This window comes from Taudactylus pleione, unplaced genomic scaffold (assembly GCF_031769625.1).
Source record: "Taudactylus pleione unplaced genomic scaffold, aTauple2 ptg000161l, whole genome shotgun sequence".
NCBI classification, from domain to species: Eukaryota; Metazoa; Chordata; class Amphibia; order Anura; family Myobatrachidae; genus Taudactylus; species Taudactylus pleione.
The window spans coordinates 434,685-454,697 of NW_028284563.1; the positions used below are offsets into that span (position 1 = coordinate 434,685).

General features: G+C 46.2%; 1 protein-coding gene across 1 annotated transcript in view; it reads left to right on the forward strand.

Moving 5' to 3' along the window:
- Positions 1-20,013, forward strand: part of APBB3 (amyloid beta precursor protein binding family B member 3) — a 99,299-nt gene that overhangs the window by 69,741 nt on the left and 9,545 nt on the right. The window contains exons 9-11 of the mRNA XM_088475027.1: positions 2,552-2,635; positions 6,181-6,296; positions 16,551-16,733. Of these exons, the coding sequence (XP_088331153.1) occupies positions 2,552-2,635; positions 6,181-6,296; positions 16,551-16,733 (383 nt within the window). The remainder of the gene's footprint in view (positions 1-2,551; positions 2,636-6,180; positions 6,297-16,550; positions 16,734-20,013) is intronic.

Consider the following 20,013-nt stretch of genomic DNA (forward strand, 5'->3'; position numbering starts at 1 on the left):
ATTGAGCATGTATTTCACTTGATGAAGACAAAACTGAAGGGAAAATGCCCCAAGAACAAGCAGGAACTGAAGACATTTGCAGTAGAGGCCTGGCAGAGCATCACCAGGGATGAAACCCAGCGTCTGGTGATGTCTATGCGTTCCAGACTTCAAGCTGTAATTGCCTGCAAAGGATTTGCAACAAAGTAATAAAAAGTGAATGTTAGATTTAGGATTGTTTAGTTTGTCCCATTACTTTTGGCCCCTTAAAAAGTGGGAGGCACATATAGAAACCGTTGTAATTCCTACACCGTTCACCTGATTTGGATGTAATTACCCTCAAATTAAATCCAAAAGTCTGCAGTTAAAGCACATCTTGTTTGTTTCATTTCAAAGCCATTGTGGTGGTGAATAGAGGCCAAAATATGAAAATTCTGTCAATGTCCCAATATTTATGCACCTGACTGTATACACACACCTACATACGTATATATTTATCCGTAGCTATTATGAGAGAATGTACAAATGTCGCAAATTCAAGCAAAGATACAAAGATGCAGCATCGATGGCAGATCCCCCGTTTATAATACATCTGAGTAACCCTATGGTGGCACAGAATGGCCTTTGTGCACTGAGGGCCTGATTCAGAGCCGGACGCTATTTGCGCTCGCTCGTTCAGAAAAAGGAGCCGGCTATTTAAATTGAGCGCTCGCTCTTTGCGGTCTGTTGACGCCTCTATGTCTGAGCGAGCGAACAAAACATGCTCTAGCTATTTTGTAAAGACGCCCCCTGGCCGCTCGCATCCTACGTCATCTCCGCTATTTATTTGATTAATCGAGTACATCGAAAGGCATCTGAACTGCTCGCAGTGCTTGTGGTAGGATTTTCCTACCGCAATCATGCGAACAGTTCAGGCTAAGAAACAACCAAGTGACGTGGTCGATGACGCTGCTTTGTTAATTATGCACACCCTTAAAATGCCCGTTTTGACCGTTAGGCACGCCTGCCTTCGGATCACCACTCCCCGTTTTCAAGCACCTTCCCCTGTTACCACCCACAAACGCCTCATCCTGTCACTCAAATTAGCAGGCACTCGCTATTTTGCGAGCGCTCGATTTCCGACCGCAATGACTGGTTGGCACATGCGCATTACGACCCATACGCATGCGCAGATGTGCGAACATCGCTCGGAGCGAACGAGCGGCCGCTTACGAGCGGCTCTGAATCAGGCCCAGAGACACTAGAGCAATGTTATCTGCGTACTGGATTACAGTCACAGGCTGCGACCCACCCTGAAAACAGTTGCGACAGGCCTGCATCTTTACTGCCACTCCCCCGTCACTTCTCCCAAACGGTGCCCGACTGTCAATCACCCTGCGTGAAAATAGTCGCTGCCAGCGACTACGGTAATGGACTTTGACGCATGCACCGTGTGACTAAGACCCATGTACAGATTAACGATTATCACTCAGCTGCGTAAACATCGGAATAGCATACATCTCTGATTCAGGCCCTCAGTCGCTAAACAGGAAAAAAAGGCTCAATGAGTGATAAAACTTGTTACATATGATAAACGGTGCTCCAGCCAGTTAGCTCCCAATTGTCATTTTTGAAACAGATGACAGTTGGGAGCTGATTGGGTGGAGTTCCATTTATCATACGCAATGTGTTTTATCACTTGTTGTGAGTGATAAAACCCGTTGATAAATCATGCCCAGAGTTCCAGAGGCGACGGCGCCATTTATCACCCATGTACCATTATGCTTAAACAGTGACTTCATACCAATTCCTTTGCGGAAAAGTACTAATCTAGTGTGACTAATACACTTTGTATGCGGCCACAATGCAAATAAAATGCCAAATTCACGAAAAAGCATGAATTTAACACATGGTGGAGCGTCTGTTGTAGCAAACATCTCGCGTCATATAGCGCAAAAATGCTAGGCAATGAGGACACATCTGTATGTATGAAATACTGGTCAAATAGGCAACGTTTATTTTGTTAATGAAACTACGAAACTACAAGCATGCGCCTAGATTCGCTGCTATTAAAGCAAACCCATAGCTGCCGCATTACAGATATTTAACGCTAAATTTAGGGGAAAAAATATGATTACATTATTTATTCCTCTCTTGTTAGAACTGGGAAGTTGCCCAAAGTTAACCAGGGAACATTGGCTTCAGTTTCACACTTATTAGCACAAACAGATGGATGGACATTTTCTTTCTCAATCAGCACATTTCCCCATTGGAAACATATAGTAATGTTTCCAGTCTTGTGATCCAGTTATTTGCTATATATATATATATATATATATATAGAATGTATAAAAATATATATAAAGATATCCACGTCTTTAAAAGCCTGCTGCCTACATCACCCGAGAAAATAGTTTTTATAGTTTTGGAGTGCAGGAACTTTTGCAATCAAATAATTACCCATAAAGCCCTGCAAACTATAATGGGGGAGATATAATGTTCATCTGTTACAGGACTGCAGTTGTGCTTTGTATGATGTTCTGTATGATTGCATAAGTGCTGGATGACAATCTCAAGTGCACTGTTGTTCTAGTTAATATTCTGGATACAGTGCGGGAGTCCATTCAGAAATATGAAGTGCTTTATCTTGGCAGCCTGCCCGTCTCAAAGCCAATGGGTGAGTTATTGCAAAAGACTGTGCTGCACCAGCTACGCCACAGAGTTTTATACTGCAATATACTAACAAAATACCTAGAAACAACGTGTGCCTGTCAGTCTTGTCCTACCCACCTCTGAGTTTAGCATGACTTCTTGTGTTCAGCTGAATCTGTGAAAACTGTAATTGCACATAATGACATTTTGCCCAGTTATTGGGGAGACATCTCCTAACTTAGGCATACTGTATTAGGCCCCTTGTGTAACTGCTGTAGGAAGATATGGCTGCAGATAATGGGTACACTAATATGCGTACATTTGGTGAAGTCATATACTGTATATGGCATAATGACCTCCATGCTGTAAATTATACAGATATTATAAGTCACAGAGAGGAGGTGTGGGGTGTGGTATATTTTGTCAACATTCATTGTGTCGACATGAGAATGATAACATGGAGCATGTCGACTTACCACATAGATAATCATCATGTCATCACTGATGAAGTGTTGACATGTTTAGAATGTCGACAAAGCATCCCTGGTGGCCTAATGGTGACTTACATGGTACGGTGGGTCTGGCCGCACCAGCGGTGTCTTCCAGGACCAGCAGTCTTCCTGCGGATCCTTCACGTCTTCCGGTGGTAAGTATGACTAATCCTACCCACCTGGAGTGCCTAAACTTAACCTCTCTTCCCGTAGCCTAACCCTAACCTTCCCTCTCGTAACCTAACCCTAACCATCCCCCTAGTGCTTGACCCTAACCTCCCCTCCTGCAGCCTAACCCTAACCCTCACACTAGTGTCCAACCCTAACCTCCCCTTCCGCAGCCTAACCCTAACCTTCCCTCCCGTCGCCTAACCCTAACCATCCCCCTAGTGCTTGACCCTAACCTCCCCTCCTGCAGCCTAACCCTAACCCTCACACTAGTGTCCAACCCTAACCTCCCCTTCCACAGCCTAACCCTAACCTTCCCTCCCGTCGCCTAACCATCCCCATAGTGCCTAACCCTAACCTCCCCTCCTGCAGCCTAACCATAACCCTCACACTAGTGTCCAATCCTAACCTCCCCTTCCGCAGCCTAACCCTAACCTTCCCTCCCGTCGCCTAACCCTAACCATCCCCCTAGTGCCTAACCCTAACGTCCCCTCCTGCAGCCTATCCCTGACCTTCCCTCCCATAGCCTAACGCTAACCATCCCCCTAGTGCCTAACCCTAACCTCCCCTTCCGCAGCCTAACCATAACCTCCCCTTCTCTTATTCGCAAAGTGATGCGAAGAGGATGCAGAAGCAGCTTCTGCTGATAAAAATGATATGCAGCATGCCTATGTTCTGTGTGCAACTGCAAGTGTATGCGAAATGCTACGTTACAGTATCAGCGGCTGTGACGTAGCATTTTGATTGCGGATAGACCCGCAGTTGCACACATAGAATGCAGACATTCTGCATATCAGTCAGACGTATTTGAAGGTAAAAAGTCACACGAAATACGCTCGGGCTGCCGAGTCTCGCCACGGCATGGCGAGACTAGAAGGGCTGTTTAACGCGCAAGGAAGTAAGATGTATGTGGACACATCTGTAATTTACAGTAGGGAGTGTGTTATTCCTTACATTATACACATTTCTCCAAGCAATACTGAAGTGATGGAACGTTGTATGACATATGGATATATATAAGTCCATAAACACACTACACATTTTTATTTTATTTTTGCACACAAGTTCATTCTTGCACCATACCTTTTCTTGAAGAGCATCTGCCATTCTTGACTCTTAAAGTTAAATATTATATCCACAAACACTAAATTCCAGGCTAGTCTATTGGCAGTGCTTCCAACACTATACATCCGCTTCATTTATATAGAACCTTTTTGGGAATCAGTATGAAATACCGACCAAGGGGATGCCGACTGTTAGTACACTGACAGCGGCATCCCGATGGTTCGAATACCGACATGGGAACGGTTAGTAGTGTTCTCCTGTCCTATTTACTCCCTAACCTTCCTTATTTGTACCCTCATACTAACCCTCCCTACCCCACACCCTAACCCTTCTGGTAAGTGCCTAAACCTCCCCCCTCCCCCCTTAGTGCCTAACCCTAACCTCCACCCGGTGGTGCCTAACCCTAACCTCCACCCGGTGGTGCCTAAACCTAACCCCTCCTGTCTGGAGCCTAACCCTAACCACCCCCCTCCCACAGCCTAACGCTAAGTCCCCCTGGGGTACCTATCCCTCCTCCCCCGTGGCTGATACTTACCTTGCCCCGGTCTCCTTACGATCGGGATGCCAGCTGCCGGGTTTCCGACGTCGGCATACCACGTCATGTCGGGATTCCGGCAGTGGTGTTTTCTCAGTGATCGGGATTCCGGCATTGGTGTTTTCTCAGTGATTGGGATTCCGGCAGCCGGCATCCCGATCGTAGGGATATTAACTACATCTCCCTTCTTGAATTCAGTATATATCTCCTGCTTATACAATATGTCCCTGATTTTGGGATAGAACTTGTAGCCAAACATCAACATGTCTAAAGCAGCACATAGTATATTAGCGCATTGCCCTGTCAGGGCCGAAACTAGGATATCTGTCACCCAGTGCAAGGCAGCAATTTTGCGCCCCCTCCCTTCCCGTACCTGGATTTTGTCCTCGATAAGGCAGTGCACTACTCAGACATCCCTGGTATAGTGACTTACATTATTCCACACATCGTAATGCCCATTACACATTATGCCACACACTGCAATGCCTATTACCAAAGTGCCACTTACATATTTGCCCAACACCATTTTATGCCCCACAGTAATGCTTCTAATTATTTTAAAATTACCTGCTCGTTGCCAGGGGGTTTATGCTCGTTGCCAGGGGTTACATGCTCGTTGCCAGGGGGTTTCATGCTCGTTGCCAGGAGTTACATGCTCGTTGCCATGGGGTTTATGCTCGTTGCCAGGGGGTTTCATGCTTGTTGTCAGGGGATTTCATGCTTGTTACCAGGGGTTCCATGCTTGTTGCCAGGGGTTTCATGCTCGTTGCCAGGAGTTACATGCTCGTTGCCATGGGGTTTATGCTCGTTTCCAGGGGGGTTTGAAGGGAGAAGATGCAGCTCTCGGCATCCTCTCCCTGCAGCGCCAGCGTTCCCGGCACTTCCGGGAATGCTGTGCGCATTGCGCTCTGCTAAAGGACACTAGAGGTCCAGTAGGACCTCTAGCATCTGTCTCTTCTTTGGCGGCGGCCATTTTTGGATGGCCGAGCCAGATTTTTCACCCCCTCGCAATACCCACCCGGTGCACGTGCACCTCTAGCCCCCCCCTAGTTGCGGCCCTGGCCCTGTCCACTCCTGTGATTGTGCCATTGTGTTTGACAGATTCACAAATTCCCCGACAGCAGAGAGTATTGATACCTGCCAAATGGAAGCAGGATATTGTGGGATTGTAAATGCCCCTGTGTGAAGCTAAGCTTCTACATCCAACCTGTTATGATTGTACTGATTAGAATTAAGCATTTGGATAAAAGGTGCATATACTGTTGTGAATACAATACGGATGTTCAGCAGCCTGTCTCCTCTGCCATGTAGGGATGGATGTGCTCAATGATACAATAGAAAACATGACCAGCACCACACTCAGGGAACAGTGGACAGCAGCTACCATCGAAGTAACAGACACAGTGGTGGCTGTTCACCAAAGAGAGGTAACCCTGTCTCATTCTCCTTTTATTACCGAATAATCATATTGTAATTTGTAACTATAGATTCCATTCATATTGTACCAATAGATTCCATTCATATTGTACCAATAGATTCCACCAGGTTTAGTATAAAAGATCTGCAAGAAAATGATAGACAGTGTCTAGATAGACCACAGATGGTAGACAGGCAATAGCTCGACAGGGATGAAGGTCGACAGGGTCAAAAGGGCGAAACAAAAAATTTCCAAACAAAAAAATATGGTCAACACTTTTTTTTATCTAACCCTAACATTGGGGTAACTGCCTAACCCTAACATTCCCTCCTGGTGCCTAACCCTAACATTGGGGTAACTGTCTAACCCTAACACTCCCTCCTGCTGCATAACCCTAACGTTGGAGTAACTGCCTACCCCTAACACTCCCTCCTGGTGCCTAACCCTAACGTTGGAGTAACTGCCTACCCCTAACACTCTCTCCTGGTGCCTAACCCTAACGTTGGAGTAACTGCCTACCCCTAACACTCCCTCCTGGTGCCTAACCTTAACGTTGGGGTAACTGCCTAACCCTAACACTCCCTCCTGGTGCCTACCCCTAACACTCCCTCCTGGTGGCTAACCCTAACATTGGGGTAACTGCCTAACACTAACACTCCCTCCTGCTGCCTAACCCTAACATTGGGGTAACTATCTAACCCTAACACTCTCTCCTGGTGCCTAACCCTAACATTGGGGTAACTGCCTAACACTAACACTCCCTCCTGCTGCCTAACCCTAACATTGGGGTAACCATCTAACCCTAACACTCCCTCCTGGTGCCTAACCCTAACGTTGGGGTAACTGCCTAACCCTAACACTCCTTGCTGGTGCCTAACCCTAATGTTGCGGTAACTGCCCAACCCTAACACTCTCTCCTGGTGTCTAACCCTAATGTTGGGGTAACTGCCTAACCCTAACATTATCTCCTGGTGCCTAACCCTAACGTTGGGGTAACTGCCGAACTCTAACACTCCCTCCTGGTGCCTAACCCTCCGGTAACTGCCTAACCCTAACCTTCCCTTCTAGTGCCTAACCCTCTGGTAACTGACTAACCATCCCTCCTAGTGCCTAACCCTAACGTTGGGGTAACTGCCTAACCCTAACACTCCCTCCTGGTGCCTATCCCTCCGGTAACTGCCTAACCCTAACCGTCCCTCCTAGTGCCTAACCCTCCGGTAAGTGCCTAACTGTCCCTCCTAGTTCCTAACCCTAACATTGGGTTAACTGTCTAACCCTAACACTCCCTCCTGGTGAGCAGTGATGATGATTATGGGTGATGATTATGGGTATCAAACCAAGCATATGGACGGGGAGGGGGCACAACAGGATGTTCCCAACTCTGCATACAGGTGATTGTACGTGTGCATGTAAAGCGGGAGTAATTACTGCCGGCTTGCGTCCAGCTCTGCATCATATTGTAGGTATATAATACCGATATCCAATATCCTAGCATGGCAGGCATTGTGATCACACAATTTCAACCTGTTAATATGCAATTCACCTTCTGTAATAATATGCAGTATGTGCTTTATACTGAAACTTGTGATTTAGAGCCTCTGTAGTAAATAATTCGGAGTGGGTATCACTTGCTGAAATTTAGAATGTTGGCAAACACAAGTAGGGCAGCAGTATGCCAAACCCGACATTCCAACATGGCGGTAGTGCGTTGTGAAGTGTCTTATCTGTCTTGACTTTACAACTTTTCGAGGTCTATATAATTTTGAGAGAGATTAAGTGGACGGAGATAAAGTACCAACCAATCAGCTCCTAATGGTGCATACACACGGTACAACCTGTACAACCAACTATATCGCTGATAGATTTCCCTTCAACTTTCTGTAGTGCAGGGTAAACGATTTTGGTTGTACACACTGACAGGGCCGGCTCTAGGGGTGTTCGACCAGAGCGGTCGCACAGGGGCGCCACCCATAGAGGGCGGCACCCCTCCTCAGCATCCCGTTTTCAGCAGGACAGCACTGTCCCGCTGTTCCACCCGCGGGCCGAAGTGGCCCGATGGTGGTCAAATCGGGGGGCTGGGGACCCCACCGCCGCAGCTGTGCGGCGGTGCGCGGCAACCATTCACTAACGGGAGAGGGCTGGGGGAAGCACAGCCAGTGACGGAGTGCTGGGCTTAACCCCCAGCCTGACGTTATTTGGAGGCGTGCCATGCGGGCACGCCTCCAAATAACGTCACACAGGGGGCTTGGCCTATGGTACTTAGGCCACGCCCCCAAAGCCGCGCGCGAGGTTAAGGCGCTCTCTCAAGAGCCGGCACAGGGTGCTCAGAACCCTGGAGCTGGCCCTGCACACTGATATGGTGCATACACACAGCGATCTGCCAGCGATACAATATCACTGGCAGATCGTACTGCACCCTCCCTGGTGTCAGGGTGTCTCTAGAGAGGAGGGGGCCTGTGTGTAGTCTCCGACACGGGCCCCCTCCTCTATGTCCTGCGGCTGGCAGCGCACTGAGCTGTACGCGGCCAGCGCTGGAGTTATAGACTCTGGGCACTAGAGTGCGCCCAGAGTCTATATAGTTTGCACAGGTCACCGGGAGAAATGGCCACGGCGGCCATTTTCCCTGTACTGCGCATGCGCAAACAACGGGAAAATGGCTGTGGCATCCATTTTCCAGTCGTTTTTACAGCGCCGGACCCCCACACCGGCCTGGGACTCAGGAGAGGTAAGTAATACTATGGGTGCAGGGTGTGCGGTGCGGGGCCCGCACACCCCGCACCCATTATAGATACACCCCTGTCTGGTGTGTTGGATGATCTATATAGATCATCCAACACACCACCAACTATAGAGACCCGTCTCTATAGTAACCTGCTCGATATCGATATCGCCCATGCGTGCCCGATCATCGCTGGTCGAAGGTAAGTTAGTAGGTACCATTTAAAAGGACGATTTGATAGATAACGGTAATGACAACGATATTGATATCATTATCGTTCAAATCGTCCTTTAAAATCGCTACATGTGTATGCACCAATAGATATCTATGTTAGATATTTCAGTGAAGTCATCTCTTAACATGCAAATCGTGTTGAAATCATCCAAGTTGGTCTGCATGTACGGAAGACCATAGATATCGTTATCATCCCTGTGGGAACGCGTAACGTTGGTCGATGTCAGGTTGGTGACTGCAAAAAAGTGAACGATAACGATATGAACGATATCGTTCATATCGTTCATTAAAATCGTACCGTGTGTACGCACCATAACTGTCATTTTTCAAACACAGGGGTGTAGTTACTAAGCAGTGTTAGGAGACAGAGGGCTGATTCAGAGACGGACGCTCTGAAAGAGTGCTCGCTTTGAATCAGGGTGTTTTTTTTTTCTTGTTCGGCCTCCTGGTCGCTTGCATAGCTGTGGGTGACCACCCACAGCTATAGCGAGCGGCCAGGTCGATGGTCGTGATGGTCAAGACCATCGCGACCATCGGGCTTGCGATGAGACCCTTGTGGTAGGCAGAGGCGTAGCGTAGTGCTATGGCACCCGCAGCATGACCATATTATGGCACCGTCCACATATCCCTGATGTGTATCTAGCGAGAGAGTTTGGTCAGCATATTGGGGACTATTGAAGGAAAAAATAAAACAAGCAGTGCCACTGTTGGATTTGAACATGTGCTTGCACAGTAGTTTACACACAATATATATATATATATATATATATATATATATATATATATATATATACAGTCAGGTCCATAAATATTGGGACATTGACAGAATTTTCAGATTTTGCCCTCTATTCACCACCACAATGGCTTTGAAATGAAACAAACAAGATGTGCTTTAACTGCAGACTTTCAGATTTAATTTGAGGGTAATTACATCCAAATCGGGTGAACGTTGTAGGAATTACAACAGTTTCAATATGTGCCTCCCACTTTTTAAGGGGCCAAAAGTAATGGGACTATCAACTCAAAAGCTATTTCATGGACAGGTGTGGGCTATTCCCTCGTTATTTCATTATTAATTAAGCAGGTAAAAGGTCTGGAGTTGATTCTAGGTGTGACATTTGCATTTGCAATCAGTTGCTGTCAACTCTCAATATGAGATCCAAAGAGCTGTCACTATCAGTGAAGCAAGCCATCATTAGGCTGAAAAATCAAAACAAACCCATCAGAGAGATAGCAAAAACATTAGGTGTGGCCAAATCAACTGTTTGGAACATTCTTAAAAAGAAAGAACGCACCGGAGAGCTCAGCAACACCAAAAGACCCGGAAGACCACGGAAAACAACTGTGGTGGATGACAAAAGAATTATTTCCCTGGTGAAGAAAAACCCCTTCACAACAGTTGGCCAAATCAAGAACACTCTCCAGGAGGTAGATGTATATGTGTCAAAGTCAACAATCAAGAGAAGACTTCACAAGAGTGAATATAGAGGGTTCACCACAAGATGCAAACCATTGGTGAGCCACAAAAACAGGAAGACCAGATTAGAGTTTGCCAAACAACATCTAAAAAAGCCATTACAGTTCTGGAACAACATCCTATTGACAGATGAGACAAAGATCAACTTGTACCAGAGTGATGGGAAGAGAAGAGCAGGAAAGGAACTAATCATGATCCAAAACATACCACCTCAACAGTGAAGCATGGTGGTGGTAGTGTCATGGCGTGGGCATGTATGGCTGCCAATGGAACTGGTTCCCTTGTATTTATTGATGGTGTGACTGCTGACAAAAGCAGCAGAATGAATTCTGAAGTGTTTCGGGCAATATTATGTGCTCATATTCAGTCAAATGCTTCAGAACTCATTGGACAGCGCTTCACAGTGCAGATGGACAATGACCCGAAGCATACTGCAAAAGCAACCAAAGAGTTTTTTAAGGCTAAAAAGTGGAATGTTATGCAATGGTCAAGTCAATTCCCTGACCTGAATCCGATTGAGCATGCATTTCACTTGATGAAGACAAAACTGAAGGGAAAATGCCCCAAGAACAAGCAGGAACTGAAGACATTTGCAGTAGAGGCCTGGCAGAGCATCACCAGGGATGAAACCCAGCGTCTGGTGATGTCTATGCGTTCCAGACTTCAGGCTGTAATTGCCTGCAAAGGATTTGCAACAAAGTATTAAAAAGTGAAAGTTAGATTTAGGATTGTTTAGTTTGTCCCATTACTTTTGGCCCCTTAAAAAGTGGGAGGCACATATAGAAACTGTTGTAATTCCTACACCGTTCACCTGATTTGGATGTAATTAACCTTAAATTAAATCTGAAAGTCTGCAGTTAAATCACATCTTGTTTGTTTCATTTCAAAGCCATTGTGGTGGTGAATAGAGGCCAAAATATGAAAATTCTGTCAATGTCCCAATATTTATGGTCGCGAGGCCCAGAGTGAAAAGTGATAAGGTGCCAGCCAATCAGCTCCCAACTGTCATTTTCTGTGATTGGCTGGCACCTTATTACTTTTCACTCTGTCTCCTAACACTGCTTAGTAAATAGACCGCACAGTCTATAAACTGACAGTTAGGAGCTGATTGGTTGGTACTTTATTTCTCTCCAAGGTTTAGGGGTCTATTTACTAAGCAGTGTTAGGAGACAGAGTGAAAAGTGATAAGGTACCAGCCAATCAGCTCCTAACTGTAATTTTTCAAACTCAGGGGTCTAGTTACTAAGTGAAAAGTGATGTCTGTGATAAAGTGCCAGCCAATCAGCTCCCAGCTGTAATTTTTCAAACACAGCCTGTGAGATGACAGTTGGGAGCTGATTGGCTGGCACCTTATCACTTTTCACTTTGTCTCCTAACACTGCTTAGTAAACAGACTCCTTAGTAAATAGACCCCTATATAAGATAGTAAAGCATCAAATAAAAAAAAAGCCAAACTGGTAACTGCTTTACATTTCAGTACTAGGCATTCCGTTGCCCCCCTTGTGCTTGCCGACATTCTGAATGTCAATAAGCTAACTACATTCCAATAATTCAGTTCTGGTATATTGATGTTAGTAAATGATTCTGCACACAATTACTGCTGCATGAAACCTAACCAGCATATCTATGGCTACAAAGGAAAACTGAAACTGTTACAATGACAGCTCCATAATGTTATATCGAACAGCTCCTTATGTACCTCTAGATACAGGGCAGCAGGCAGTTACTGGAATGGAAAGTCACTTTGGTGGTACTGTCTTAGATTCATATAAGTAAGCTTCATAAAAAAATGTCTTGTGTAATTGCAAATACACTTATCCTTCTTCCAAAGTCAATGCCATTACTAAAATTAATTGGGAACCTTTTCAAGATTGCGGTGTAGGCTTGCGAGTGATGGAGGACCAGGACTGCAGAGTGCTGGAATATCTAACACACATTGAGACAGATACAGAAATAAGTGGATGCACAGAACAAAAGCCGTTGCTTCCTGCATTGTGACATAGAGGCTGATTCTCAGTCCGATGCTACAGCATCCGTGTCTGCGTCTCTTGCAGCTGTAGTGTGTGCGACTTTATGCTAAGCACTTCCCCGGTGCACGGCCGTGCGTCTGCATGTGCAAGGACTGAGATGCCCACTGTCAGTGTCTTTAGATGCTGCTATCATGCTTAGCGCGTCTTTCGACGCAACCATTGATTGAAATTTGCGCCAGCCCCATGTGTCTGTGGGCCTGATTTAGAGATGATCACTATTCTGTTGTTTACGCAGTTGAGCGATGATCGTCAATCTGCGCATGCATCCGAGTCACAATGCACATATCTCTTGGTCCCTTAAGCTGGCCACACACTAGAGCAACTTACATCCAACCAGCCAACTTGTTAATTGGTTGGAATGAAAATCTGGTAACGTATGGGAGTAACTGATGATCAGCAATTTGCTCCTAAATGCCATAAAACAGATGAAAATAGTCGTCAGACAAGTTTGTTAAATGTTTGATCTAAACAATTTGTTCAAACACCAGTTTTTGTCCATTTTCTGGCATTTGGGAGCAAATTGCTGATTGTCATTTGCTTTCATCCTTACCACATTTTCATTCCAACCAATCAACAAGTTGGCTGGTTGGACAGATAATCTTTAGATGTGTGGCCAGCTTTACCGTAGTCGCTCGTAGCGACTATTTTCACGCAGGATGATTGACAGTCGGGGAGATAACGAGGGAGTGGTGGCAGAAATGCAGACATGTCTCATCCATTTCTGGGGTGGGTCCCATAACACGCCCATAAGACGGTTTTTAAAGATGGTGGCTGGTCCTTAGGCAAAGGACATGACATGAATAATACTGCTCCCGATTGTGTGCTTAGATACAACATTGGTGTTTTATTTTGTGACTGCGCACATTTGAGAGGAGTTCCTAGTTTATCAGACATCTACACATCTTTAGTATGAAAGATTAATTAACATTCCAAAACTGTAAAGTATCCGCCTCATGCTGCATTTGGTCACAAAATTTTGCCCAATTGCTCTCAAACCAACCGCGCAACACAGCAAACAGGGGTTGGCCATTGGCGTCTCAGCTCTATTCATAGAAATGGCAAAGCATAAGCAGAGCTCAGGGGTCGATTCAGACCCGGACACTAAGCTGCGCTCTCTCGCTGCCAAAAGGGGCCGGGTATGCAAATTCCGCGACCGCACTGTCTGGTGTAAGGACGCCCTCTATGTCTTAGAGAGCGACGGCAGAGTGAGTGTACGTCGGTATAAAGACGCCCACTTTTCTTTATTAACACACGTCAACTCCAGGAAGTGTATGATTAATCAGAACCATCGAGAGCCATCGGAGCTGCACACAGCGCCTGAGGTAGACCCTACCCCACCGCAAGCACTGCGATCACTGCAGGCTGAAATAGAACCAAGTGACGTGTACAATGATGCTTCCATGCTAATTATGCACACCCATAAAACTCTGTTTTCACGCCCAGACACGCCTGTGTTCGCAGCACCACTCCCCCATTCACAAGTACCTTCCCCTGTTACCACCACAAATGGCGCTAACTGTCACTCAGGGTAGCTTAGAGTCTTTGTGCTAAGAGCGCATGATTCCCGATTGCAATGACTGGTTTGCGCACATGCACTGCGATGCAAACGCATGCGCAGATGGTTGACAATCGCCCATAGTGTGCATTCGTGGCTTAGCGTCCGGGTCTGAATCGGGCCCTCAGTCCTCTGCAAATTGGCCTCTGGTCTGTTGTGAAATTTTCAATATATCAACTACTGTAACCACAAGTACACAACAACATCACATTGCTCTGTTCCATTGTGTAATTGCAGTTTGTCGCTTCCTGATTGCCTCCAGTACCCCCACCTCTCATTATCATACAGCCCCTCATGGGCGTATCTATAATGGGTGCAGGGTGTGCGGGGCACACGGGCCCCTGGGTCCGTGTGCCCCGCACCGCACACCCTGCACCCATAGCATACTTACCTCTCCGGAGTCCTACGTCGGAGCGGGGGTGCGGCGTTGTAAAAATGACTGGAAAATGGCTGCTGCAGCTATTTTCCCGTCGTTTGCGCATGCGCACTGCAGAGAAAATGGCCGCCGCTGACATTTTCTTTTCCCTGTGACTTGTGCATACTCTATAGACTCTGGACGCACTCTAGTGCCCAGAGTCTATAACTCCACCGCTGGCTGCGCACAGCTCAGTGCGCTGCCGGCCACCGGACGTAGAGGAGGGGGCCTGTGTCGGAGACTGCACACGGGCCCCCTCCTCTCTAGAAACGGCCCTGCTGCCCCTGCATCACACAAGGGGGCTGATGCTGTAAGTTTGAGCTGACGTCTGAGTCGCTCTGCACATACATCCCGATTGTTACCGCTCAGAGACGCAGCGCAGAATCGGGCGCAGGGTCTGTGGATATTAGTGGGCTTCCCTGGGAGGTAACAGGGGGGCAGCTAAGCCGACACGGGTGTGTCACTGAAAGCGGCTGCGTCCATAGACGCTGAACCACTTGCAGAGGAGGCCATACGCAGACAGAGAAACTGCACCTGTGGTAGGGCTGGTGCAAGCTCGACGGTGCACTCCAGGTATGGGCAACATCTCCACTTCTAAAAACCCGCACTTTAGTAAATATACTCCTAAATGTCATTTTTTAAACACAGGTCCTGATTCAGCAAGGATCACAAGTGCTAAGACGCACGCAGTCGGATGATTTTTCGTGCTGCAATCGGGAATGAGATCGCAGTGTGTATGCAGACCCATCGCAGAGTGATTGACAGGAAGTGCCTTTTGTGGGTGGTGATGGCGTGCCAGTGCGGTGGGACGGCGTTGCAGGGGCGTACATAAATTATCCACTACGATACCACACGCAGCATGAAGCCTCATAGTGTGCACTGAAATTAGCAATTCCTGAGTGAGGTCTGACCTGCCTTAACTGTGCGTATGGGTCCGATGTTATTCGATGTTACCGATTGTTTTGCTATATTGCAAAAGTATACGGATGTAAGGGGGAGTGGGCGTCCTTATGTTAGGCTGAGATCGCATTACAAATGCAAACATTTACATATCACCGCTGATATTAGCAACTGCATTGTGTGCCTATAAGCAGAAGTGCGATCCTGGCTGAATTAGGCGCACAGCCTGTAACATGACAGTTGTGAGCTGATTGGTTGGTACTTGGTTACGGGCGACGGACATTTGCAATGTTTCAGTTTATATTGCAGCCCTTTATATAATTGTATATATGCCCAAGTACAATTCACCAAAATGGAACCCAGGCAACACAAGTCACTTTATTGGAATATAAATACTAACCCCCAGAGCTTAGTTTTCTAGTGGCTGATTCTTTTTACATTTAATATTTTATTTATTTTGTCATAAGTTTGGTACCCTAAATACTAGGGATGTGCGGGTGGGGGATTTCTGAAATCTGAACACACCCGAATTTAGGGGTTCCGAGGTGAACCGGGTCAAGGTTCGGATTCACTTTTGTGACCCGGTTCGGATCTGTTGCCGGTTTGGAACTCGGATTTAAAAACCAAAACATGAAGTTAAATCCAGATAAAAAAAAGGGGGGTCGACGCATGTCTCTACTAAATACACCAGTGAGTGGTCCACTTTCTGCAGGGGCATTTAAACAAAAGCGATGGTTAATGGCATGTAGGCCATTGCTGTAGGCCAATGTTGTAAAGTAAAGGTTGGCAGTCCTCCTATAAAACAGCAAAAACAATCTGCTTAGCCATCCATTTTATTATCTCTGTATTGTCCGTATAGACTATAGACTCACTCCATGTAAAACGCTCATACACATATTGTATAAGGTAACATTGCGTGCTATGTCTTTTCTAGGCTGCTGAAGAGGAACCTATTTGGCAGTGTCAGGTTCGGTATGTGACATTTATGGGGGTTGGGAAAGACCCTCACACATTCGCATTGATCGTGGATGTCGGTCAGCAGTGTTTCCAGTGCACAGTATTTTGGTGTGAGCCAGACGCTGGACATGTATCTGAGGCCTTACAGGCCGCGTGTGTGGTAAGTTTTGTTCTTTTTTTTTTGTTATTACTATGGAAGGAGAAGTAGATCAGATTAAGGGGCCCGTCCATCAAGTGAATGAGCGTCCGAATGTTTTATGTAACAGACACATTAGGGTTCTTTTACTAAGCAGTGTTAGGAGACAGAGTGAAAAGTGATAAGAAAGTGATACGGTACCAGCCAATCAGCTCCCAACTGTCATTTATCAAACACAGCCTGTGAGATGACAGATGGGAGCTGATTGGCTGGCACCTTATCACTTTCTTATCACTTTTCACTCTGTCTCCTAACACTGATTAGTAAATAGACCCCTTAATTCATCATCAGTGCCCCAATGTTCCCGCAGTCCATTCATCAAGCTCCCGAAACTGAAAGTTGACTGCTGAAAGTAGTGCCATCTTCAGGCGGCTTTATCCCATTGAGCCCCACACCGTCCTAGTAGGGCCGGATTAACAATGGGGAGGGTGGAGCTCCAGCTCCAGGCTCTTCATTGAAAATATGCCCACAGGATCTTCTGTAGTCTAGACAGTGATGACAGGAAACAAAAATCCTGTCACCACCAGCGGCATTGCGAGGTCCAATGCACTGGCTGCACTGCCCATTCATCGAGCAGTCAGAAGCCTCGCCCATTCATTCATAGCTGCCAAAGCTGCGGCCACCCGTGACACCTTAAGCCCCGCCTTCATGTCGCCTATAGCCCTGCGCATTAATTTCCCCCAATCCCTCCTGAGTACCTCGGCCACTGAGTTTATGAGAAAAAAGGAGCCACAAAGTATGAGCTTTAGAGAAGTAGAGTGATGGATGATACCTGGCTGAGGAACACCTGGACACTGGGCAGCTGTCACCATCTGTGATGTGAAGTCCATATGCATCCCACAGGTTAGTGTAATTTCTGGTGCTGTTCTGCGCTGAGTGTTGTGGTCTTATACAGGCGCTGTGTGTGTATGTATATATATATATATGTGTATATATACTGTATATATATATATGTATATATGTATATATATATGTGTGTGTGTGTGTCAGGGTCATTTTAAGAGAGGAGAGGGCCCTTGTTCATTCCCCGTCTGAGGCTCCCTCCTCTCTCCCTGGTGGCCGGCAGCAGACTGGGTTGGTACTTTGGGGGAGATGTATCATTGGCAAAAATGCGGTAAAACCCCTGAAAATGCAGTTTTCGGGGTTTTCCCGCATTCCCCGTATGTATTAAGCAGCAGAATGCAGGTGGCGTTACCCAATAGAAGCCTATGGGCTTCTTAGCGCGACGGCCATGAGCCCCTGTGGCCCGCGTCCTTCTGCGCATGCGCAGAAGGAAATGATGGACATAGTGGGGTATCCAATTAGCCGCGATTACGATAAGTTTTCTCGGGAGAAAACTTTTCGATCCATTCGCCCGCATTTGCCGCTTCTCGCATTTTTATTTTATTCTATTGCAAAACCAGAAATTACAAATTTGCAGAATAATTCTTGCAAGGATGACAGGCGGTAAGTACAGGTGATAATGGGGAAATCATCCTAAACCCCAAATAAAGGTAAACTAAGGTAGGGTAATGGTATAGAAGTGTGTCATACCCATTTTACACCTGAGCAAAAACCTGGGTTATTGCTGGATCTATCCGGGTCGCAGCTCAGTGTAAAAGGGTCCCTGAAAAATAACCCGGGTCAAGTGACCCAGCAATCATGGTAGCTACCAGGGTCTGACCCAGGATGGACCTGGGTAATGGTGCAGTGTAAACAGTGCAACCTGAGTTATACGACCTGGGTCATACCTAAAATTAGCTGATTGGTGGTTGTGGAGCAGTCACCTCCCACTTTTATGACCTCACAAGTTCAGCAGGGCAGAACTGGGTTCAGTGTGAACGGGGCTGTCCTAAGAATAACCCAGATCGATGGTGCTGCGTAAACGGTGTCTGACCTGGGTTGGAATCATGTCTGAAAACCCAGATCGGAACCGGGTTTTTGGTGGAAAAGAGGTAAGAGTGGCCATAATCCATGGGTTTGGGGTTCTTAAATTGTGTCAAATGGCTGTTATATGCATTTTTCTATAACAATGCAAAAATGATAGAAAGCAATATTCTTTGGCCAAAATAAATGCTGTAGTTAAATTAGGGGTACAGTAAAGGTATAAGTATATTTTTGTGTCATTATAGGGGATTTTTAAACATTTTTAAAAATACACCTGTCACTTGCACCTACAATGATTAAAACACCTGTCCCATCCCACAAATTACAATTGGCCAAATTAAGCTAATTAAAATTTTATTGTTACATAATTAGTAATTAAGGGGAGTGTTGCAGTGGTTCTGCACCATGTCCCGACATTTGTAGCCAAAAATAAGGTTTTGCACAACTTATTTCCTGCTCAGAGGTGGTGAAAATACATTTTAATAATTCCTATACAAGTTTTCACATATGCGAAAACCGCGGCAAATAGGATAGCCCGATAACCATTTTTGGAGAAAATGTTTTGGAAGCTGTAGTAAATCTATCCTAGAGTGTTTTTTTTCCAGACAAATTCCCATTTTATTATTTAGAGATCACCCTCTATGTGTACCAAAAATAGCCAGCGATTTCCAATGAAAGTGCAGTTGTATGATGGTCATAATTATTTTTTTTTTAACAGATATTGGACAACAGCAATAATTTAAAAACACTGTATTTTTTGGTTTTCTTTTTCATAAGAGTCACTGGTTAGTGTGACACTAATACCCCTTTTACACCGGAGCTAAAACCCGGGTTTTTGAAGGGTTAACCCGGGCAGCTCCCTGGTGTAAAAGGGCAGAGGGTTGGATCGCCGGGTCGAGTAACCCGGCAATCCAACCCAGGTAACTAGCAGGGTTTAACACGGGCGTAGCCCGTGAAACCCTGCTATGGGAACAGCGCACTCCGGGTCACGATGACCTGGAGTGCGCTGCTAGCCGGCCGATTGGTCCGGCTTCAGTGGCGCTTGGAGATGACGTCATCTCCAAGCGTCCACTTTCACTCCGCAAAAGCCGGGTCTATGCAGACCCGACTGCGGTGTGAGCGGCGCTGACTCGGGAATATCCCGAGTCAGCGCCGGCAAAATTCCGGGTCTGATCCGGATAGGAACTTTGTTCCAACTCCGGGTCAGACCCGGAATTTAGGTGGAAAAGAGGTATTAGAGATCACCCTCTATTTGTACCAAAAATAGCAGCGATTTCCAATGAAAGTGCAGTTGTATGATGGTCATAATTATTTTTTTTTTACAGATATTGGACAACAGCAATAATTTAAAAACACTGTATTTTTTGGTTTTCTTTTT